This window comes from Ylistrum balloti, unplaced genomic scaffold, assembly GCF_031769215.1.
Source record: "Ylistrum balloti isolate Yb309-2 unplaced genomic scaffold, AGI_CSIRO_Ybal_v1 Utg370090, whole genome shotgun sequence".
In the NCBI taxonomy this organism is placed as follows: domain Eukaryota; kingdom Metazoa; phylum Mollusca; class Bivalvia; order Pectinida; family Pectinidae; genus Ylistrum; species Ylistrum balloti.
This window is the reverse complement of record NW_026782122.1, coordinates 528,185-554,831: the sequence shown is the minus strand read 5'-3', so window position 1 is coordinate 554,831 and position 26,647 is coordinate 528,185. Positions and strand designations below refer to the sequence as shown.

The following is a 26,647-nucleotide window of genomic DNA, read 5'->3' as shown; positions in this document are numbered from 1 at the left end:
GTATGCAATACAAACGACAATTTAATGGTGTTGCACATAGAGTGCTAATTACTAGTATTCATGCGTTTTTTATATACATACCACATTGACATTACGACATACACACTCACTTATTAAGGCCGGGCTTCCACGCCTTGATGACTTAATGTACTCTCCTGTTACTGAGGTAGTAAAGCTACAACTCGTCAGGGTAACGTTGTAATACACACTGGCTATGTCATGTGACAGATTCAGATATTCTTTTTATATTTTATTGACCTCTGAACCCTTGCAGACGTTACTTAAATTTAGTAGCTTTTCTTAATACTTAAAATTCTAAATATCGAAGTTATGGTATAGTATGGTATTAGGGACGTATGCAATCCCCTGTGTATGCCGACGCCGTGCTCTTCATTGTAAATGACGTTTATGACCTCTAGGTGTGCCGACGCCGTACTCTTCATTGTAAATGGCGTCTATAAACTCTAGGTGTGCCGACGCTGTACTCTTCATTAAAAATGACGTCTACGACCTATAGGTGTGCCGACGCCGTACTCTTCATTATAAATGACGTCTATGACCTCTAGGTGTGTCGACGCCGTGCTCGTCATTGAAAATGACATATATAACCTCTAGGTGTGCCGACGCCGTACTCTTCATTGTAAATGACGTTTATGACCTAAAGGTGTGCCGACGCCGTGCTCGTCATTGTAAATGACGTCTTTGACCTATAGGTGTGCCGACGCCGTACTCTTCATTGTAAATGACGTCTGTTATCTCTAGGTGTACCGACGCCACACTCACCATTTTCCAGTGATGTCTGTAATCTTCCTGTCTTCCAACGCCTTTCTCTTCATTGCCCAATTACGTCTGTAATCAGAAAACTCTCGATGTGTGCTGACACTATACACGTCATTGCCGAATGGTGTGTTCGATCTCTATATCGGTATTGTCGTTACTGTGAGACATTTCCTTAAACCCTTTGCTTTTTCATTTTGCTTCAACCAGTCATTTAAAAAAGATAAAGGTACGAATTACCACTACTTGAATTGGCATGAATTTATTATTCTGTTTCTGATTTCAATATACTATATACATTTTATAAAAACTATCAATAAATAAGCTGCTTTCATTCCTATATCTTTTCTGCAACTGATTTGTGTTTGCAAAACAATTAATTTCACTTCAATTTTTTGTTGAATTTGTTTTATTTATTGTTGTTATCACTTGTTCTTGTTCGGTCTTTCCATCACATTGATTTCGAACCTTGAACGCGTGTGTCTTCGCCACGGCATATTTGTGAATTTTAGATTACTTGTTTACGGCATTTTAAAGCGTGGAAACAAACATTTAAGACCTACTGAACCATTCTTTAATAAATAGTAGAGTAGATGTGCTACCAATTAACAGAGGAGCGTGTCCCTAGTGACAGGCAGTGCGTGTTAAAGTGGTCCCAGACCGATATGTCGACTGAATAATTAGCTGAGGATCAGACACTTAATGATTCCTCATTTGAAGCAGAATATATCAAACGGTGTGGAATTATTTCACATGACACCAGTTGCAATTTATGGCTGTAAGGACGTTACCGTAATTATGAGATATGTGTTAAATTACTCCCTCGTGATATTTAAGAATAACTGATAAATTTTCAGACAGACATGAACGCTGGAAATTTATGTACCGAGAATGACAGCCTTATTCTGCGCTATGTTTTGTTAATAATACATCCCTGTTATGACCCCGGTTTTTATTTCAATGAATGGTACACATTAGCTGCCTACATACATACTCACAAAGAACTGATTATATCCAGGAAATCTAACGACGTCCTCTAAATAATATAACTGTGACCAACTGTATGTTGCTTTTACATAATGACATTAACAAAAAGTAATTTAACAACCTGTACAACATATAAAGTTTCACTTCAGATGGCAAATGTCCAAACACCTTTTCCTGGATATATATCCAGGTCAAAATTCACTACACATTGCAAGGTGTATACCAAAAAGTCTTCGTGTTTGGTGTTTGTTAGTTTGTCTGTTGGTTCCATTGTTGTATACCTTGTTCTCATATGAGAACGTGGCATTGCTTACTCGATGAAGCAGAAGACGCATACTCCTCCGCAACACCTGGTCTTATTCTCCTGGTACTTTTTTTGGGAGTCTGTGTAAATTTTTCTTGTGTTCCTATGTTTCCCTAGTTGTGTGGGATTTGTGTTTGGGTTATAATTATGTTGCCATGTTGGTATATCCTGTTGTTTTTGTATAGTTACATTTGTGTGACTTCCCATGGTCAAACCACTGCCAAGTTTATCTACTGTCAAATACATTTTTTTAAAGAAACTCAATTGTGTCAAGGATTTTTCAAAATGTAACTATTTTACATTTGTGTGACTTCCCATGGTCAAACCACTGCCAAGTTTATCTACTGTCAAATACATTTTTTTAAAAAAAAACTCAATTGTGTCAAGAATTTTTCAAAATGTAACTATTTTTTGGACTACTATTTTTTGGACAACTGTAGCTAAATAGATATATTTACTAATCTTAAATATTAATTTAACAGTGTTTGAACAAGTGAGTTCGTTGATACTGACAACCAACGAAAACAACGAAAATTCCCCTGAAGACTGGTTGACTATTGTGAAACTAACAATGCTGATATTCATTCAAACGCAAGGACACGGTTGACTACCCAAAGCGGGACCGATATCACATAAATCCAGCTTGAAGTCAGAATCGACTGCCCACGTTTGGACGTATTCCAGAGCTACGGACCTATGATATATACGATGGATGTTGGATGGAAACACGTTGTGTCAGTTAGCACATTGTAACCATTGATGAGTAAAGAAATACATTCAGGTGAATGAAATCGTATCTATTTATCAATTCAGAATCACCATATTGGTTACGTTTTTCCCCGGAGCGTCAGTTTCTTGGTCGTTATTCGATAATCCCGATATGTCTGATGGATGACCTTTGCAGCGGGTGAAGTCCTTTATAGTGATTGTTAAGTTGATGTATGGTACTCTAGTGGGTAGCTCGGTAGCGGAGTCAATATCAATATTTCAGATTTCTTTTTTCGAGGTTACATGAAGGAATATGTTTCAGTGATATGTTAATAACATTAAATAAATCAACAAACTAACAGAAAAATATTAGATGTCTGCTGAATCTGTAGCAGGTACCTCTGTGTCAGGTGTGTTCCCTGTGAACCACTATTTAACTTATCATACAGGAGTATATAAAGGTCTTGATCTATTTTATTTAGAGTAATAGTTTCACTCTTAAGCTATGTGGCATAAGAGCATACTATTAGTACTTTCACTTTAAACTCCTTCTGAGAATTGTGGTAGAAATCTTGGTGTTGCAAAAATGTTCGGTTTTACGCTTAACAGTTCCTCAACTAATGACGCGTATTTCCAAACACAACATGAGACCCTAATTTAGAGGTACTCATCTTGGAACAGATTATGTTGCCCTCAATTGAGTGATACTCATTTCGTCAGTACATTTCTTTCGGCTTCCCCTCGAACAATCACAGCCATACATCATACTTCAAGGTTATTGTACTCATACCTCGCGTATGAAGTGAAGTAGTCATTCATCATACATCCTAGTTATCAAGGTTATACATTATTTTGTATCTCTGTCATGTGTACGGTATGCATAAATGATCAAACAAGATTGTACAAAAGACGCATAACTGAATAACACATACAAATACATATTTAGAACTAGTAGAGTCAAACAATGAATTAAAGTACATCATATAGCTGTGTCATCCTTCTAGGACTCGTCAGTGATGCAAACCTGGAAACCTTGGGGGCGAGTGATCTTAAGTGATCGAAATAGATGTGAATATTTAGATCGGGAAGCGAGCTTGCCTCGTAATTCAATAAATTCTATTATTTTCATATTTCAAATAACATTAGAAAAACTCATCTGAATGTGTATATTCTAACCCGCGCCGCTGTACGAACAAATTAAACAGAAACATGCAGGTACGTTGAACCTCGGCGACAACAATCCCAGTAACAGTGTCTACCTTTTGAAATCTCAAAGATTGCAGGCACTTTTTGAAATAGATTTTGTACCCTCTTTTTAACTATACATATGGCCTCTACACTTATATATTGATTTTATATGTAAAAGCACCAATGGTATCTTGCATAATAGCAACATACGATTTCCAGTGTTATAAAGTTGTACGATGCTATGCAGGGAGATCGCGGATGTTAGTGGAATTCTTCTAAAATAAGTCCTACAATGACGTTGGTCCCTTTGATTACGTAATAGTATGGATGGAGTCTTTTCCTCAATCATTAATTACTAACATTCCTAAACCTTCATGATATTATCCCCCTTGGTATGTATTGATGCGCCCACTATGTCCTAGCTATTGCAACCTGCAAAGTCATCACATAATTGCCTAACAATATTTGATACTATTCCGGAACGGAACAAAGAAATTTTTTGCTTAAATTCTCTTCACTTTCAAAATATAGAAAAGTAATTGTTTCTATACAAATTAAATCAGTACACAACTATTATGTAAGAGCAGGTATATGTCGTGCATTTGACATCAACAAAACAGCAGACATTTTATCTTCCAGGAGAAACGTCATAATATATTCAATAGGTTGAAATTAAATTCGAGAAAACAAAAATGTCTAGAATCTAAAAAAAATACAATCTAGCAATAGACATGTAAATGAAGGTATTACTAGTATAGTGATATCTCTCCATTGAGCATTCTTGTTTCAAAAGCCAGCCACAGGGTTTTCATGTTGAGTAAATATGCCACTTTTTATTTACGCAATACTTAGAAACTCAGTGGGAATAAATGGGACGATTTGTTTTCGTTGTTGATTTTTTAATCAAAGTTTACCTTAAACTCTTCATATTTCAGCTGTATCGACTGTTCTGAATTTTCCAGGATTGTCTCACGTCTTTCTATATACATTAGTAGATAGTAAAATGTTGAAACTACTGTAAGGTACGGTATTGTTTTTAAGCCAGTCTTTATTTTCATGTATCATAGAATGGATGTATAGATGTGATAGTTCAAACACGAAAAATCACTCATTTTCCACCCGAACATTAGTGAAACTAATCGGTGTTTCAAAAATGATATGGGTCGACTATTCATTTTGTACTGCTGCAAAAATAGGTTGAATGTTTTGACCACAAATGTGGTGTCAGCTATGTAATCAAAGCTTGTGTATTGTTTAATGGTTTGAAATCGTTATTATGTCTACAATGTAAGTTGTGTAAACAGACAATAGAAATGATACGACCTGATATATTCCCCTTTCCGCTTTGAGAATGTGTTTTTGACAATGTACATTACTTTATCCATATGATAATAGAAAAAAGATGTACACGGAATGACATCAAAAACAAAATATTTCTTCTTTATTGAATGTGTTGTAGGGTAGCTGTATTAGGTAATTATCTACCTTAGCAATAGTATGTGATATAAAAAAAACAAGATGTCTCAATCAAACCAAATTGCACAGACGACCCAGTACTGGACAGCTGTAATAAAAAAGGGTAATTAGAACTAGGACTGTAACCTGAGAGTATAAAAAGTCTGGTCCGATAGACAGTTCACGGATTGGGTAATACAAACACCACTGCCCCCTTGTGGCGACCCCTGGTATGTGACATATGACTAACACAAACTTTATTGACTGGCCTATATTTCCCAGTCATCATAAGACTTATCTATGCTATTGTGTTTGTGCACTACTTAATATAAGGCTTGCTAACTTCCACGAATACATCGGGAACAAAATCAATAGACTCTGTCAACATTGTGTAGTAAATAAAAATCAAAAGCATCAAAGTAAAGCCAGAAGAATCTTTATTACTTAACTTTATCTTTATTTGCCATCAAACAAAACATTGATAAAGAAATATAAACATATTTTAACAAAAGAAAGACATATTTCCAGACCCCCACAAAAGAAAAAAGGAGAATAAGACCAGTTGCTCCGGACGAATTGAAGGAATGATATAAAAGACAATACCAAAATATAAACCTTGGTGTCGTCCTTCTAGGACACGTAAAGCTTTAATATTCTTTAAGAGCTGAAGTCAACCAAAACTGGTGGAAATAATCCCAAAACCTAGGTGAAAGGAAGGTTCCCTTAGTCTTATTACATAATTAAATTAACATATTTCTTTGGTAGTGAATTATTATGAAAATGTAACAAAACGTTGATATGTGTGAAATGACACTTGGAATGTAGTCTTACTGCAAACCTCGAGTGAGATCTTACAGATAAGTAATCCAGCTATAATAAAGGCACAAGTATTAGACAACCGAACAGATATATTGTGTATTAGATGACATGGAAGCAAGTAGTGGAATCGACAGAATATTTATAACTCCTACTGGGCTCACTATGTTGTCAAATAGATATGCGATAATAAACGAACCGCATACACAACATATTCAAACGAGTTTGAGTTAGCTTGAAGCGATGAAGCGACGTTAAGATAATACAGTACAAGCTCGTGCGTTCTGTAAGATAAGAGGAATTAGCGCAAATGATTTCCAATTTGTTCAATAGTCACGTTACATAATCGTTATTCGCTTCCGGCATTTAGTTCCAGTCTTTTGCGTGAAAACGACAAGTCAATTTACTCAGAACTAATGTGTATGTTTATTACTTATTTTACTGCAAACGGGATCATGTCAATTATACCATTCCTAGCATACATACTCATACACGCATTGTGGTTCTCGTGCTGCTTCATGACATGAACACGTATTTTATCTTATTGATTAACTCATATTCTATGGATGAATATGACGTCAATAAAACCATGTGATATTGAGTACAAGCCCACGAATATCAAACCAACCGTTATTTTTAAACACTATAGCTTCCGGAAGCAGGAATGGTGTTATTGAGAAATGGAAAATTAAGAATAGAGAGATCGCCTTCATCACGCTTATCATACTAACAGCGTCAGTGTTAGAAGGTGCCGTTTAGTATCAGAATGTTTTTATTCAGTCTTCATTTGAAGATTCAATGTTAAGGCACAACCGAGTCAAGCCTGTAATACTGTAGTAATGTGTAAATGACAAGTAGTGTTTGTAGAAATAAAGGATGTCACATTTGTTTTTCTTTTAAAGGGTGGTGCGAAAGAGAATATGCCGTTTCAATACAAATTTAGAATCGGGAGTATATCATCTGGCTGTTGCGTCCAACTATAAAGTCGTTAGATGGTTTGGGTCCACGTCGTGGGAGATAGTCGATGGTCGTCAGAAATTGTTCAAAATTTTATGTATCTCGTCGGAAGCTTCACTGAATGATTTATATTTGCCACTTTCGTAAATCGCTTCAGAAATGAGAATTAAGATCCACCAGATGACTTTCATCTTGTAGCTCGTTTACAATTTCGAAGGTTTCAAAAATATATTTCTGATATTGATATTGGACTTCAACACTCAGGTAATTGAAATAACTCAGATTTGTTGACAGAATCAATATGTTGTTACATTAAGCGTAATGTAGGATGTTTTGTTTCAACTATTGATATAACGACTTGAAACCAATCAATATCTTCAACTGTGTTTGACCTTACGGTGTGTATTAAAGCTCAATAAACTTCTCCAGCTGAATTGCAATGACCATATGTAGGATATCGACACGTTATGTGTGTTAGTGATTCTATAAACAGATATTAATAGGTCACTATCCCAAATGCCAATCACGACTTCATGAATTATTCTGTCTTTCCTACCAACGTTTGTGCTGGTACGGAATAATGACCCATGTGTGCAATGAACTAACTGGACCACAATATGTCCTTTGAGGTTAATACGTAAACAGAATGCCTTCATATTGGAATATAGGTTATCAATGTATTGTTTACCAACGTTTCTGTCATCTTGGATGGAAATGACATGTGTTTATCCTTTTAAGTTTGAAAGGCAATATACATTATAGACGTCAAGCTGATTTGACAAGAAAACGTGGCTGACTTTTGAAGTGTGTTTGATTTGAAGGGAAAAAAGTTGTCGAATATCACACGTGATGGTGAAGGTTTTGATTAATGTCATATGTGTTGACGGGGACATATTTGTAGATACCTAGCACTTCTTGTGGTGACAGAAGTGGTGTAAGTGGTTACCACATGTGTGTAGGGAAAAGTACATGAGACGGACATTATCTGGTTCCACATACGATGGCCTACATGATTTTTCTTACTGACCCACATGTCATGACTACATACACTGTGACTGATCCACTTGTTATGATGTGATGCACTCTTAGTGCTTAACTTATAACGACCAGGAACATTGTGACAGATTCACTTGTGGAGACTAAATACGAATTGATATCCCCATTTGTGAAGACTAGATACATCATAACCCACTCTTTTTGTTGTGAATGAGTTCATTGTGACAACTCTACCTGTGGTGACTAGATACAATATGATTGCTCTGATTGCTTCACTTACATCGTGACTGCTCAACTTGCTTTTAATGTCAAGACTGTGACTTTCCCTTTTTGGGTGACTAGATGTAATGTAGATTGTAACTATTTTAGATACACTGTGACTTCTCCTTTTGTAGTGACTGAATATACATTGAATGTTCCACTTCTCGTGACCACATACATAGTGACTGTTCCACGTGTGGTGACTAGATACTCGGTAACTGATCCACGTGTGGTGACTAGATACTCGGTAACTGTTCCACGTGTGGTGACTAGATACTCGGTGACTGTTCCACGTGTGGTGACTAGATACTCGGTAACTGTTCCACGTGTGGTGACTAGATACTCGGTAACTGTTCTACTTGCAGTGACTAGATACGCATTGTTATTCATACTATATGTGTGGATATATGAATTTAATATGTATATATCTAGAAAGATAGCACATTAACAGTAACATAGTTGATTATGTTCTAGTACTTTCTTATTTATATGATTAGATGAAGGATTCACACACAGAAATCGAAAATATTGTCAAACATTTATGCCTTATGTTATCGGAAACTATATTTGGAAATGAAATCCAATATTCATAGACGTTGGGAACTAGCGTCTCTCTGAACTGTATACATTTCAGCTCTCACGACGAGATAAAGATGAATGTTTACCTCCGGATCAATAAGTTTATACTCGTCAAATTTACATTATATTTGATTGTCAATTATAATTAATAGACTTGTTAATTGGCTTAATTAGTATTAGTCACGTGGTTTTGTTTAAATATAACGTCAAGGCAAGAATTGTAATTGAGTTGAGGACAAACATGCATCTTATGATATATCAATGGTAAGCGTCTTGTGAGCATATGTTTAAGGGATTTGTCTTAACTATTCCATATGCGTATACTAACAAATTAACACTACCACACACTGAATACGAAAACTGTTAAACAATCTCCGAACGTCAGATTAACTGTTTCAGTGTTATTTTTGTGGATGTCATAAAACCTTTACTTGTGACTCTATAACAACACTGCAGTTTTCTTTGACGTCCTTAAAATGACTCTTCTAGAGTAAAAAGGAACGATATTTTGTGATATGTATTACCTAAAATGATGGTTTCCATTAAATAGGTCACGGATCATATAAACTCTGTCATGATTCAGTGATCATGATATGATATCATTCATTTTGGATATCGGGTGTGTTACACTTCATCGTGCTCCAAAAAGTTATCTTTTTCAGTTTTCAATCAATGTATGTACAAATGTGTCCTTATGTTTTGTGTTTAAGAAAAGAAACGCGTACCTAGAGATGATCCGACATTTCAGTGTTGAATATAATTAATAATCTGCTACAAGACTGAGCTATTCCTTTTTAGTATGAAAACAACACAGAACATATCTAAATTACTACATACGCAGGAGTCAATCTAAAAAATCGATTAAATTAGGGGGGAAAAGAAACACAGAGATGCCAAACAATTCAAATTTCTCAAATGAGAACAAGGTCAGCAACAACAGACCATTGAAACATTGTTTGTTTGTAAAACTTATGTGGTTTACGATTATTTTTCTGACGTGGAAGTTGTAGAAAATAAAGTATGCGATTGATAATATGGGCAAATATAATAACAATTTACTTGGGGCATTGCTATATGGTTGAATCACATTTAAACAAACATATTATGGCAGTTAAATTTTGAAATAGACATAAAGTTTTAATCAAATATACATTTCAGCGCAACCGTGTATTTAACTTTGTTATGAAATTAGCAGATAAATGAACACACGAGAATTATAATGGAATTTGAGGTCTTTATCATCACTGACGAGTCCTGGAATAACACGAAACATCTGTTTCATGAAGTTTAATTAATTATTTTGCTCTACTGTATCTTATTCTAAATTTTTAATGAAAAGTGCAAACAACTTGTGTTTTTTGTATAATCACTTTTTTGATGGATTGTGATTAAAAATTAATTGAATAACCGACGTATTAAAGACTTTCTCACACATTTCCAGAATCGCTCACAGTTGGAAAAAGAAAAATAGATTTGTGTTATAATTTGAGTGGCGCTCATAGTAAACAAAAGACAATCAAGAAGACAGCTAGGTGTCTTTTAATCAAAAAACCGAACTCTCTGTCATTTCCAACTTCTACACATCAAGTGACAATTCAATTAAGGAACTAGGATGTTCTTGCGACGTAATCCCATCAGGGCATGATTTCCACGTGCCTTCTTCGATCGATCACATTAACCATAATTAAATGATTCAGAATATATCGTAGAACATGCCTGAAGGCAAATTATAAACATATCAGTTACCTTAAAGAGATATTGTTTGATAGAAGTACCATTGTTTCGTATAATCCAATATGATACAGTAGTATGCCGGTCTTTCTGTTTGTCAGCATTTATCGAATAAGTTAATTTCCGCTAATATGCAAACTGAGGAAAAGTTTCATGTCTTATCGAATTAAAACCTGTCCTGTACTAGACTTCCCTGCAATTTAAAGGCAATACGGTTTGGTTTATTGTCACTTTACGTCCTATTAACAGCTAAGGTGATTTAAGGACGTACCAGCTTTTTTTGGGTGGAGGAAGTTTCCGGATAAAAACCACCGACCTGAGCCAGTACATGGCGACCGCCCAACGCAGGCATCAAACCTGCGACCTAGAGGTAGGTGGCTAGTGATAAAGACGCCTAGAGGCCTTAACCAGCCATCGCTGCCACTTTAAAAATATGATATAAGAATAAAAAAAAACATCTGTTCACAAATATCTTTAGTTATACTTGATTATAATGAAATCCAGTTTGATGGCTACAGACTGAGAAATATATTAAGAATATCTTTACTCCTTGCTGTCATAAGACAAGGTACTTGCAACTTGCAAAGTAGCGATAGGGTCAGAATAGGCCCTTTATGAGAAGTATCTATTTCTACATCTGCTGTAGATTTGTTATTAGAAGTGACGTGACTTCAAGTAATTTGTGTGTTAACGTATGTCAGTTAACATTGTCAATTAAGAATGACTGGAATTCTTTGATATATGGAAGTTTTCTAACGCTTCTTAATGGATATTTATTTACTCAATTTACATCAGTGACATTCGTGTCTCAATTTTACAAAACTGAATTACAAACCTCATAGAATTAAAAAGCTTTTAATTACACCGTCACTTGTAATAGTGGCGTATTAAAGACTATTATTTTATTCCCGATACATTTATCAATAATGTGAATAAATGTAAAAAATATATATATCATTGAAATGCCAATAATAAATGCTTCTTCCTATTGTACGGTCCTTATTTATAGAATAATGGGATATAGCCAGATGTTTTGGACATATTCCATATCACGAGTTTGTCTGTGTCGTTACTGTACTATCGTCATATTTTGTTGTTACTTACTACAGTAGAACATCTAGGCGTACAGGATTTTGAAAAGAGAAAGTGAGAAAGAGGGAGGGGAGAGAGAAAGAAAGAGAGGAGGGTGGATATGAATATAATTAAGATAGCTATGGTTAGTTCTGAGAAAGTTATAAATAGTACAACTGATGTTTAATCCTTGTGTATTTAGACACTTCACATGTACTTTGTGACAAAATCTACGCATAAGTATGACTATTGTATAAATGTGTATATACACAAAATGACACCATGCTTGGTCCTTGTTGTGGGAGGATACTTCGACGAGAAAGTGTTACATAATACAGAGGACTGGGGATTCGGTTCTATATTGTCCTTAGTACGGATGTTTTACCGCTATCGTATGGAAAAGAAGGTAACTAGAAAACCATATTTAATTTCCACAGACGCTCAAAAAGCAATCTAGATCTTACGCTTTGTTTTCTTGTTGACACAGGTATTAATCAGGAATGCTAACTTGTTTTATGTAAACGTTTGATTTGCGCTTCATTAAGCTGAATATACTTGGAGCTATGGGTTGTGGTGACGGTTGTGTTGTTGTTGATGTGAGGTATTGTTGCTGATGATCTAATGTATGATTAGTTCCACATGGTTATTGCCGGGTGTAACACACAGTATATACGTACTGTATGTACGTATCAATGCCTGCATCCTTCCACGTAATGAATATAAGCATAACTTGATTATTTGTAGAAGAAAGGACTGCAGCAGGAGCACAACATATGTGTTTTCAGCAACAGCCCTTTTTCACCGAAGAGGACATGACATATTAATGCTAAAAATACTCTTAGAAAATTCCTTTTCCCATAAAACATCTAATGGTTTGGAAGTTGTATGAAAGCTTTAACGATGGCAGTTGAGCGATATATAAAGACTTTAGTCATAGATGTGTGACAATATTTTAGTACGGATTAGTACTTGTATACTTAGTCTGACGCCAGATGAGGTGGTGCCAGTGGTGTGTAGCCTGACCGATGACAGTTGTCAGCGACTGCCTCACTTAAGTCTTACATATTCAGGTGGAGTGTGTCTTCTCCGAATCAGGACGAAATGACTTTTTACATCAAAACAAAGTACCTGGTGTGACGATGTAGCCGAAAATCTAAGTTGATGTTGTTGCAAACTTTATTTTTTATTCGTTGCTGCAATGGCAACTTACAGCGCCATGAAGTCCATGTGGTACTTCATTAGAACCACTGCTTCATCTTTTCAGGTCAAGGTAAAGATATGCGTGCAATTCTTCAAAGTTGGCGAAATTGACACTCTGAAGGAACAATATACGGCAGATGTAATTGTGAAAGCAAAATGGCGGGAACCTTCACTTGACGGACAAAATAAAACGGTAGGTATTCGTCATGTATTTGTAATATATTTTTTTTTAAATTCAATATGGATTAGCAATATTATATTCACTTTTATTGAGATGCATTATTTACATTAGAAAAACATGTGTGATCTTCAAACATGTTTTAGTTTGACTTACATGTCGATTCCAAAACGTCTTGTCGTGACTATTTTTCCCTGGTTATGAAATTCGAAAACATTTATGAGATATCGTTTATACCAGAATACTAGCGTCAGAAAAAACAGTAATATTAAATCATTGAATGATCAGGACTCCCGTATAATTATCTATCTTAAAACACTTGGGAGGAATAACAGCAGAGGATTTACGGTATTTTTTTCCAAACATGATTGAGATATTATGTCATTGGTCAGCATATGTACACTATGGACCCTGTCGTCTAGACTGGTGAGTTGATGTTACACCAGTTAGCTAGCCTACCATGAACACGCTCCTATCATTCCTACACGAAGGGCATGTCCCTCCGTGACCTTTAGGATATATATGACATGTGGCACATACAAAAAGACTACCTCAGGTGTCTAGCCTTTTAAGAGCGTTTCGTTCGAATGGATCTTTAGAAGTATAATTTATAAAGGAACATTTTCCTTGTAAACTAGTAAATGTAGCCTGTTGGATCTGGGTTTTTTTTAATGGACTGTTCCATGGTGATACAATCTATGGTAAAATTGGTATCGTCGATATGGACCTTCACCTCGTCACATATATACATTATGAAATCATGAATTAGTAAAATTTATGTATGATAATTGTTCATAGTAATGGAGCATATATGTATTAACGTGAATATGAAATGTAAAAATAGTATAGACACAAATAGTTGTATAACACGTATGACTTCATTTGTCCCCAACATATGTTTCTGCACTGGGAATGATCGTGTATCGGATGTCAAAGTGGGGATATCATAAGTGTAGTGAATTTATTGGGAACGACACCATGAGGCACCGATAGGAAATACCACAAATTGCACTGTCAATATGACTGCAATTCAATACACAAAAATTCCAAAAAGCATCGTCTTTGCCGTAATCATACATTTCTGTGTTTTTAATATAATGGATATATGTATAAATACCTAAAACACCAATAATGAATTCATTTATCATTTTTAAAATTTATTTTTGTTTGTTTGGTTTTTTTTTGTTTTTTTGTTTTTTTTTTTTTGTTCTTTTCATGTTTAACTTTTTAACGTTCAATGTATATACTGACCATTTGTCTGTCTATCCCTCTGTGTGTCTGTCAGGCTGTCTATTCTTCTATCTATCCGGCTGTCTGTCTGTCTGTCTGTCTGTCTGTCCGTTCTCTTATGCGCGTCTAAGATACTAATTGTCCTATGTTTATTTCTTTCAGTCTGAGTCGGTGGAGTTCAACAAAATGTGGAATCCAAAACTATATATAGAAAACTCTTTAGGCGATCCTAAAGAGCAAATCCGATATCAAGTGTTATATAATGATAAAGGAGAGGCGTATGTGTCTGAGAAGCGAGTCATTAAGGGAACATTTATGGAAAATCTAGAGCTTGACGACTTTCCATTCGACGTCCAGGTAAGTAAAACATGTATGATGTGGCCTGGACACCAACCTGAAACTCTTGTTTACACCATCTTTGATTTTTTGTTTAAGATATTGCATAATCGGTGACTAAATTACCGGAGATTTTACGTAGAATGCAGCAAGCTATCTCCAAGGAGAAAGGTTTTGTGACAGCCTTTTGGTGATGGTTTTATTAGCGAGGCTTAATGGTCATTAAGAGTGCTCAGCTTGACAGTATTAAATATCATCTAAGGCATTCTAAATAAACAACCCAGCTTACCAGAATGGAGCAGTATGTATATATAGTCCATATACGGCCAAATTAAGTTGTACGGAAGTTCATGACAACAAATTCCTTCAAGGAAATGTGTTAGATACTCACAAATCTAAAAGTGTTCTGTCCTTATGCTTGATCTTCTTGATCTCTTGTCATACACATCATACCAGACTTTTGTATGAGGCTACTGTACATCACGAGGTGTGTCAGTACCAATAAGGCAAAATGTCACTATCCGAACCACATTTTAAAGTCCTCTTACCGGTTCCAACATGCCGGAAAATTATTTCCTGTTTTGAGTTCAATTACCGTTTTGTTAAAACGTCAATATATCTCAATATCTTTAAACTACTACACAGTCTGTTTTCAGCGTACAAATACGGGTAATGAAATGCTTGAATGGATTCATATCCTTTTTCGGACTTCTCCATAATACAACTATGTCTCACGCGTAGGCGAAGAAATTTAATTCTTCACCATTGTTGTGAATCCTTCTTCCCATAGCCTACTGCTTTTCAAGGCAAAGTAATGCGATTGAACATGAAGAAATAATTTGACGGGGGAATTATTTTAGTTGTATGTTGTAAAATAGAAAGATACCTACTGACTGTAATGTTATTATTTTACGGTAATCTTCAACTGCAGAAGTGAATATTTAATTTAAAATCATTTAGTTCTTTATAAATAATTTACATGGATCCAAATGCAAAATATCAGAGATAAAAAGCTATTAAAAACATGCAAAAACAAAAAAATACTGGTGTCTACACAATTTTAGTTCAAATTCAAATTCTATAAAACTAAAGTAAATTATGATCAAAATAAAGTTACACAATAAGGCATCTGAAAGAAGTACAAGGAGAGGGAGATATGGTGTTCTTGAATGATAAGCGTCTTCTGTTTCATCGACGAAATCCTCTTTGCAAATCGTGGTCAATCAAAGTAATTAATGTCGCGTTCTCAAAGAAAAAATAATGTTAACAACGATGGAACCTCAGACATTCTAATGATTATCAACCAATTCAAATTTCACACTCAAAAGGAAATAAATTTTATTCCTAATGAGATCATTATGACGACAAGAAAACATCCATATAATCTTCCTCGGTCTTCGTCTCTCGAAATTCTGTATGTGAGTATATACTCAGGTGAAGTAATAAAAATTATTAAACAATGTTATGTAGGCTTATGATAACGGACACATATTACCATTTAGTAAATCAGTTTGGCACGCATCATCAAACTGCTTGTGATATGAACAGGGACTGCAGTACAGATGATGTAATCCCTGTTCTGCACATGTTTCTGTGATGTAAATGTCACGAATCCCAGAAGCTAATGGCGCTGTCATTTCGTACCTTAGATTAAAGACCGTATCAAAAACACTACACTTAAGCAAATAACTTGAAGTATATCATTAGGATAAATATTCGGTACTGTATTTTAAGACCGGTATCATTATACTCAACACTTATCAAATTGGATGATATATAGTATTGTATAAATTAACCATATATATGTATTGACTTCAAGTTCTAGGCTGATCGTGGTCACCAGTCAAAGAAAGATCTTAGCTGAAATGTCACCTTTGGCCATTGTCTGAATTATACAGCAGAAAAGGGTATATATATACCCTTGCTCACCACATTTATCTATTTTGATTGAATTTTGTTTAATAGTTTGTATTAACTAATTTCGGGTAGAGAACAGCGTAATCAATCTTAATCAAGATGTGAAGGCAACAACACTTGCATTACACATAGATTGCTAGATTGCACGCCTATTTTCTTCTGTATGATGCAGTTTAATTCATTGTTTGGCTTTACTCTACCGAACTTTAAACTTCTGTTAAAACGTGTTGGTCACTTGTGTGTGCCTTTTATGCAATCTTTTTCTCTAAGTCATATTGCCTAACATCAATACAAGAAGTTCACGATATTTTGCGATGTTTTATGAGAACCAAAACAATACCCGGGCCATCAAAACGTTTGAAATACCGAAAATCTCGTGCTTCTTTTCACGAAAATATAGATGTGGTGTTGCAAATGAAATTCACTCACCGAATCGATGCCTGGCGGTCAACAAATTAACCTTCAGATTATTAGAATGTAAAATATCCCTCGAACTATTCGTATATTCCCTAAGTACGAAATTGTTTATTTCAAATGTGATGTTTTCATAGTCATTTCTTAGAAATGCGTGCCGTTATTTTGCTTTAATGATAGCGTATAATGACAACTCTGATTGTATCACATAATATCTTTTTTAAATATATCATTACTTTTGTTGAGAGAATATTGAAGTTCTGGTGCCTCGAGATAGATATTTGAGAGAATAATTTCTTTCTTATTTTTTAACAGGATATTACAATAACTGTGGCGTCGGAACTTCCTTCAAGCGAAGTGGAGCTGATTGAAGATGATGACGACCATCACGTGGTCAACAAACAGGCATTCGTTGATGAACAGGAGTGGCATTTATATATGCATACGGAATGTGTAAAACGTGACATAGTTATAGACCAGGCAGACATGAGTGTACGACGTTCGGCACTTTCCGTAAAATGTCGAGCTGCGCGGAGACCTGGATATTTTGTATGGAATATATTTGTTGTAACAGTAAGTTGTTTGAGAATTTTAACAAAATACTTTTAATATCTTTCATGGTCATCGATAGAAGGATTTTTCCATAGTGTTATCAAATGAACGTTAAATATCATGATATGAACTTATTGACATTACATTAATACATCTGTCCCATGCTAACATTATTGGGTAAACGCAGATGCAAACAAATCTATATAAGGGAAATCGTATGAAATAAAAATCATTCGTCACAACGTATATCTGTTACACTATAGCATAAAATATGTCTTTTCGGTTGAAGATATCAATAGATTACATGTGTGAAAAAGTTCGAAACAGAGATAGTTTCGGTGATGTATCATTAATTATGACATCGAAGTCATAAAATATAGAATCTTAGATTATGGCCAGGTATATACATTCTTTATACAATAAAGGCTTTTGAACAAATATCCAAATTTTGAATGAGTCAGTAGAGAGTATGAAACAATGTAAGTTGTAAATGTATTTATTTATTCACTTTCTATACCGTTATATTTTAATCATTTTGTAAGATTGCCATCGCCATTTTATGACTTACTAACACCCTGTTTCACAAGATCTGTTCATCAAAATATACAAATGTTCTTATGTTAATGATGATTTTGTTTTCTTTCAGTTTTTAATATGCAGTCTGGCATTCACGACATTTTCAGTGAATAACAACCTACCTCAAAACCGATTACAGTTGTCTTTTACCCTCGTACTAACGGCTGTCGCCTTCAAATCGGCTGTAAACTCAAGTCTTCCCAGGATATCCTATCTAACGTATATGGTAAATCTCAGACTCATCATTTTAAGGAATTGTCATATCATCTGCCAAAATCGTCTTGTGGAATTTATGTTGTGATATTATTATTTCAAGTTAAGAAATTTGAAAATGTGACAAAACTGCCTTATTGTTGCTCTTTAAACCATAAGTTAGTAGGATCACGTTATTTAAGGAACTTTCATACGGTATTTAAGCGATGATTGATCATTATGATACAGTTACATATGGAAAATGTTCATTAGCATGACATGAATTCGCTCAAGTATCAACAATGAATCATTATCGGGATATTTTTATTTGGTTACTATTCCTAGTTCTTAGATTATCGGCCCCTTCTATTCGGCTCACGTTTTGATGTTCGAAGTAATTGTCTTTAATTGCGTTTTCTCATTGTCGAATACTTTTCTATAAAATCAAATATGGACTTGCTCATGAGTATATGAAGACCAACGTAGTAAAAGCTAAATTATAATGAAGCGTTTGTGGTGCTTAATGTTGAATTTATCTTAAATTCAATTGGCATACATAATGTATAGTAATACCGCCATCAAACCTGTGATGTTCACGTTACTTACAATATTCCTAGGCCTTTGGCGTCAGTTCAGATATCGTTACAATATCATTCATCGTAAATATTAAAACATAATGTCAGGAATTCTATCCACATGTTAATGTAACAGTCTTTAGTCGAATGATAATAAATTATTGATAATAAATCATTGCTTAGATGGTATCGGAAATGTAGAAGCATATTTATTCAGTTTTTATAACACCGTGATAAACTGAGATATGTGGTCTTACGTAGTGATTTATATGACTCTAAACAGCAAATTGACTTTACTTCAAGCAACCAATCCTTATTTACGTGTGTTGTGACTTTTCGCCATTTAACTCTAAAATAATACATTTTCGCGGGTATCGAGTTCTTTTTGGAGGGGGGATTCACGAACGTTAGATACATTTATATTTCGTTAGCCCTTCGATTTCGTTGAAAGATAGTTGTTGTGATATTCACTAGTACTAACAATTGTTTTTAACTTTTCGTAGATTCAAATTCCCAAATCAACACTAATTAACCCCGAGAAATCCTTATTCACTAGGCATGTTGCCAATGGTATCAATTAGTCCAGTCCACAATATGGTATTAAATGATATCCTATGTACCTCAGATTAGCTGTATACTGTACCAAGGATGATACAGCTTATGTTAAGAGCATTTCGTTAGCTCTGTAATACGATATTGTATTATTATTGCTAATCGGATATTTCAGTGCAAGGAGGTATTTCGATAACACTTTATTGCACATACGCATAAATACCCTTAAATATATAGTTTTGGTAATTTTACATTATTGTATCAATTTCAATAGAACTGAAAGAAAAGTAGTGTGAGTATCGAGGTCTGAGATCTTAAAGTTTAGACAACAAAGGACAAAACAAATGCCAAATGAATAATAAAAATATATACACAGGATCCAGTGCAGACAAACTTGTCTCAATGTGTCTTCATCTCAAGGTCATAAATAATGAATTTCACAACATCTGCTCTGTCATCAACGGAAAGAGTAGAAAGTTTTATGTTTCGATAGTGGTTTTACTAAAGCCAATATTTGACCATGAATACAAAACAAGTAAATGGTCCTATCTTTACTTATTTACTTTTCATCTCGTTAACAAAATGTGTTACATTCACAATGATCAATACTGTGTATATTTCTATCTTTACAGGATAAATATTTACTGATAGCGATGGTGATGCTGACAGCTGTTTGTGTGTGGCATGCAATTGTATCAACATTAGCGACGCAGGAGAAACGCGACCGTATAGAAAGTGTCGTTCTCACGGTCTTGGCGGCCATCTACATATTTTATAATATTGGATTCTTCATAGTTATATATCTTTCAGTAAGTATACCAATTACGTTCGTTATCATTAATATTACTGCATTATAATTTCGTTTGGTTTTGGTTTTACTTGTCAGTTATACATTTTACATGAAAGTGTTACGTCAGTCAAACCATTTCATAGGTAGTTACATTGACAATCCCATCGAGTAAGTGAAATTAACGATCTAATACAATATCAAGCCCAAATTCTCAGAACTTCACTAACACTTTTTACACAAGTTTTGAATAAGATCAAGTAGAGCTAGACGCTTTCCAGTTTCGTCCTTCTAGGACTACTCAGTGATGCTTAGGGTCTGTTTTTTATAATGTAAGAGGCGACTGAGGAAAATTAAAGATTGATCAGAAGAAATGTCAGAATCTATATTGGGAAGTGACGAAGCCTCATAATTCAATCAGTTTTCCAAATGTGATAATTTTCAAACGACAGTCCAGAACATGTGTATATTCTGAACCATATAGCTATTTGAATGAACATAAACGATTCATGCAGGCTAGACCGAACCTCGAAGGCTTAACAAAAGAACCAAAATCGTCAAACAGCAATCTCAAAATAATGACCAGCGTCTCAACCAAACAAGAAACAAATATTGTTTATTCAAGAAGTGATTTTTAAGAACTGTAACCATCCTGTTCTCTTTTTACACCCTCCCTTGTTTGGGTTCCCTTATACCCTATGAAACCGCACAAAATTTGAGGTATTAGATATTATCTTATAGAAATTCGTTACCGCGGAGTGCTAAGAGAATACGCCTTATTGACACCTGTTAGTGGCTTAAAACTAGCCCGTATACCAGTAGAATTCACGCGAAAGATTCTACACCTTCTATCGGATTATGATTATGTTGGTAATTTCATGTTGTTTTTCAATCAACTGAATCTTAATCTAAAGTCCATATTGATGAAACCAGGACAAAATATGAACAAAAGAAAGACTTCCGGGGAGATTCCTGAATCTAAAGTCCATATTGATGAAACCAGGACAAAATATGAACAAAAGAAAGACTTCCGGGGAGATTCCTGGAAATATTCAAAGGGAATCTGACCAGGTTTTTCAAAAGTGTAATCGACTTTGGTTTTCTTCAACCACGTCAGTCATATACGATCTCGAGACGATAATGAGGCAACTGAAATTGTAAACGAAACAGAAAGTCAGGTGAAAATTAATAAAAAAAAATAGCAATAAACAGACAAAAAAACATGATGTATCAGTTTTATCTGTGATAGACTGAATTATTTGTGTTAACAAATTGCCTTCTTTGTAGCGAACCAAATAAAAGATATGGGCTAATTTGAAATTTGCCGTCAATATCATGAGCCATTAAATACAGACATTATTTTAAAATATTCGTTTGAAACTTTCCATCTGTTTTTTTCCTTCTTTTTTTTTTTTTTTTTTTTAGCAAAACGCACCACATTTTGTAGGTCTGAATTAGATATTTGATTAAGTAATGTATTTGTCTACTGAATCGATAAAGCAGAGCGATCCTGCAGGCTAGAAAATATGAATATTGGAATTCTGTAGGCGATTATTGATTTTTTTACTAAGTGTTTATATATCGATTAGTTTGAGGTTTATATTGTAAAGATATATTGGATATCTAATCAATCTCGCTGTAATTGTATCTCAGAAGTTCCATTTTTGCTTGACAATTGATGAGTAAAACAAGCATTTTCATCCAATGGTATGTTAGAATGCCTTTCATTGTCTTGTCAGGTCGACTTAATTGGACAGCTGGTGATAACAAACTTAACATTCCGAAATAGTGAGGGAAACACTTCGGAATCCATCACCACCGGTTAAGGTCGTTTTAAAATAGAATCTGATTCAAAACTTGTTTACATTTTCGTAAATTGCATTATTGTACCTTTCGTGACCTATACAAGGATCTTTAAAGTGTTTAAGTCAAATGTCAGATTTGTTTGGTGTTTCCTGCAAGACATGATGGTGCGTGTGTTTGTATTAGTGAACAAGATGTGTTTTACTTTTGCAATGATATAGCACCATTATCTTGGTAAATATATCAAACGGGGTCGGAGTGGGGAGGTTCCTTCTTTTCTTTATCAAAAACATGGCGTCCAGATTGCGTTTGTCAAAGAAATATTGAATACCCTATCTTAGGAGGTGCTTAGCAAGACAAATTAACCATTTAAACATAAATGCATAAATGAAAGGACAAGCTCTGCGTCGGCTGGTTGCTTGTTACGTATTCGCGCCATTTTCACTGAAATTATGCTATTATAATATCATTAATTTGTACATAATTATACATTTTAGTAAGTTTAGACTTCCAAAAAGTAACAATTCTGAATATACAAAAGTGTCAATGTCGTGAATGTTAGGAGATTGAAAAATCAATTAAAATTATTATAATACTCTAATCGATTAAATGATTATATTATTTAATTTATGATGGACCAAATGTCTTGTTGTCCGGACATGCCTATATTATATATTGATGTAAAATTTTGTTCGTGAAATTAGACAAGACAACGAATACTCTTTCATTCCCCATATCATTAATAATAAAACACCAGTTACAAAACTGGTGAAATTGTTTGCAAAGTATTCGCCATTGTCGAAAATTAAGGTGAAGTCACGTCAACGTTTTCCCTCTATTTATAGCATGATATTGATAGGCATCAATTAAAAAAAAAGAAAACAAATCTGTTTCTGTTAATTTGGAATTTTAATTGCATTGAAAACTATAAAAATCACCAATATTAGTAGCTTCACTGATATGACAAATATAATTTGGTGAGCATTCATGGTTCACTAGTGATATGTATGGCTACGATGTATCAAAAACTGAAATTTCTATGGAAAGCTACGATACTATTGTGTTTTTATACATTCTCAGACCCCGTAATTGTAAAAGAAATCTTCAAATGAGAAATATATTTTCTCAAAACGCAGCAAAATTGCAAATGATGGGATCTAATAACAATAATTTCTTCTCATTTTTCAGCCTTGGAAAAAACGACGAGAAATGCAACAAAAAGACAGAGAATATCAGGTAAAACTCCATTCATTTTATACAAATATTACTAAAATGACGCAGATACTGCTGACAGGTAAAGGAATCGAACTACTAACAGCAAACGTAAATACTAAATTATTATATAAAAGGAACATAATACGATAAAGGAATCTTCTGTATGAGAGATAACGTTATTATGTGTTGTTGTTATGTCAAAAAAGTAAAATGCAAATATACCATGAATAAAGTAGATTTGCTTACGAGAAAATATCCATGAAGTGAATCTAGGAAAATAGTGTCGGCTTTTTGATAGAAATTAAAAATATCTGTAAAATTATTAATGATATGCAATGCCATACGTTAATCACAAAGCCGATTAAAATCGTGTCTCGATTGTGTTTCCAAGTATCTAACCTTTAACATAATGTATACTAGATTTCACAGTGTGTACTAATTCCAAGCATAACTAGATTAACCATAACACATCAAACAATATATGATAATAACGATCAAGGTGCTTTTTAGAGCATTGTCGCAGAAATCGCGTATAAATATAATGGAAGTACCAACCTACGAGAGTCTACATGGGTCCTACCTCTCAGTTTCTTATGTTCTTTATTTTTCTTCGAAAGCAAATTTCAAATTGATTCAACATTTAGTAATTCAGTTATCATTGCAAATGATTTAATTGGAATATGAATTTTAATGTGAAACCATTATCTATTAAAAAAAGAAAAACGAATTGTCTTGGCCATATATTTTTTAGATTAATTATTTTGAAGATACAATGATTATTTCACTCCAGTTTTCTTTAAATAAATGCATAGTGTCACAGGAAAAGTTTTATATTACAATTCTAAGAAAATTTGATGTTGAAAATTGGAATATGTAAACAGTGTTTGGTGAACGTTGGCGATGACAAGCAATCATTTAATGAACAATAATCATACCTTAATGTCTGTCAGCACAAAATCTCAATTTCCATCGTTCTAGGATACTTGAATTAGAGGTTATAAGGAGCTAGAGGCCCGAATTATTTACCTAATTAAGCTTAAAATGGCTTGGTTTGTAGTTAGTTTGACCTTCAGAAAGACAACCATTTTACACCTCTTGTATTGTAGTAAAAATCATATGAATAATTCAGTGAAACGTACAGAAAATGAAAAACGTAAAATGAAAGGGACTGATTTTAAAGGGTGTGTACTCTCAGTGTTATGTCTAACATTTCAGCTACGGTCATGTCTTAGACCAGTGAGTTGTACAAATACACAATAACATATACCAATTGATATGTAACTTCTTAAATTTGAGAAATGTGAGAACACTGTCTGCACAGAAAATTATATTGAAGCATAAGAAAAGTAAAACACGTTATCAATTTGATCTAAATTGCACTATCAATATGGAATGTAATTGAATATTTACGCGTTATACAACTCCTTAGACGGGGCTGTTGTGAATATTTTAGATCAAATACGGTGCATCAGACGAACTAGCAAGAAGCATGCTATTGAGCGCGATGTTTCCAACACCAGTTAAATCACCTAATCTAAGGAACGATACCATTCCCGAATGAAATAAATTCTTCAAGCAAAAGGTATGTATATGTACATGTGTTGTAAGTTTTTGGTTTTTTTTTTTTTAAATATACGTGATATAATCACGAAATATTTCCTATGACACGTATAACGCATTAAAATGGCATCTAAAAAGAAATGTATTGTATTAGGAATAATTCTAGAAGTATGTACGATGCTTTCAAATCTAAAACTGTTAATGGACTATAGATATAACTCAAACTGTTAAACCTATTTTGATATCGAAAATATTTATTTGTTTGATGAACGAACTGACTGTTCGTCGTAATGATATTGAAGACAATATACCATAGATGTATTTGTTTGAAGTGTTGTTGTATATTCTACATACCTATCCCAGCACTTGCATGTACAATTCATCCTATTGTTCCGTTTCGTAAAACCACTGGAGTCTCCAAAGTAATTCTTCGATAATGGATATTATATTTACCTGAATGTTCCCCATGATTTCTGGTAATGTAAAACATGAAGTATCCTGCAAGGTAAAAAATCTAACTTTCTTAAGTTTCAAATTTGTATTCATACAAGGCATATGTTTATATTCTAAGTAAACATGAAAATCTTTCTTAGATAGTCTCTGTTTCTATCGCATACGTCTTGTAGACATTTCTCTTTTTTTTCATTTTTAGCCTTCATGTCCACCTTATGGCAATTCATAATCTTAACATTACACCGTGTGACTGTAACTTCATAGGAATGCGGTGGTCGAGTTGTAAGGCATCTGCATTTTTATCACAAATCCTTCATCTCTAGTTCGTCGGGTCCAAGGCCTACATGGGGCAGTCGCCAGGTACTGGACAAAGGTCGGTAGTTTTTCATTGGAAACTACGACTTTTCTCCACCACCCAAATCTGGCGCGTCCTTATATCACACAGGCTGTTAATAGGACGTTAAGGAACAACAATCTGTAATTTTACAACAAAAACGGTGTTGTTTTGGAAGAACGTTATTGTATAGACAGCTGGTTATGACAGTCGAATTTTCTCTGGTGTAGCTGTACAGTCATGGCACCACATGAATCTGGCGACCCTCTGTGTGTTGAATGTTTGTAGGTGGGAATAAGTGGTCCACCATGACTTTCTTTTGTTGACTGGTTGCTATAACAACGGAATGACCATTCATGACGTAATCGTACTTTTTCTCTTGCTGGATTCTGTTGAAGCCTTTCAAACACCTTTGTACATCAACTGTGTAGTATTGTGTGATAAATTGCAGTGCATTGTTTAGCGTTACGGGAGAGTTTTATTTAATTATAATTCAATTAAGACTAATATATTCTGCTGTGTTTACTAATCGTTAATGCAACATGACAAATGCACGCGACTAAGAATCTTTTACGAGCTTCCAAGAGTTTCCAAGAAAATTTCTAATTGTTTTGTTTTAAATGAGGATCGATCTCGTTCGCTAGTATTGATTTGTTTTAGGGATTTTATTTGGGTCTACTACTCATCATATTTTTCTTTGCTGTCAGCCTCGTGACTCGTAAAATAAGTAAACTACCAATAATCATCGATTTGAACATCATCTAAAGTTTCATTAAAGTGGCAAGCTAATTAAGATATTTTTTTCTTTTTCTTTTTTCTTTTTAATTCATTCGTACGCCTGACAGACAATTTGTCATTGATGTGATGTTTCTTTAGAACAACTAGATACTTTGCAATGGGTCAAAGACAACACAGACTTTTACTGCATTTTCTTTGTGACGTA

At 34.3% G+C, this 26,647-nt stretch overlaps 1 protein-coding gene across 10 annotated transcripts in view; it reads left to right on the top strand.

The window, feature by feature from the left end:
• LOC132549913 (cys-loop ligand-gated ion channel-like) overlaps positions 1 to 26,647 on the top strand; it is a 156,486-nt gene that overhangs the window by 109,843 nt on the left and 19,996 nt on the right. For 5 of the 10 annotated variants that reach the window (XM_060213889.1, XM_060213893.1, XM_060213891.1 and 2 more), the window contains exons 2-8: positions 13,095 to 13,223; positions 14,601 to 14,795; positions 17,421 to 17,678; positions 18,304 to 18,459; positions 20,185 to 20,361; positions 23,331 to 23,378; positions 24,811 to 24,939. In XM_060213889.1, coding sequence (XP_060069872.1) covers positions 13,095 to 13,223; positions 14,601 to 14,795; positions 17,421 to 17,678; positions 18,304 to 18,459; positions 20,185 to 20,361; positions 23,331 to 23,378; positions 24,811 to 24,918 — 1,071 coding nt within the window. In that variant the 3' untranslated portion in view covers positions 24,919 to 24,939. Of the gene's footprint in view, positions 1 to 2,687; positions 2,850 to 11,008; positions 11,130 to 12,161; positions 12,237 to 13,094; positions 13,224 to 14,600; positions 14,796 to 17,420; positions 17,679 to 18,303; positions 18,460 to 20,184; positions 20,362 to 23,330; positions 23,379 to 24,810; positions 24,940 to 26,647 lie in introns of those variants that run through there. The other 5 variants (XM_060213896.1, XM_060213897.1, XM_060213895.1 and 2 more) reach the window with 4 other exon arrangements.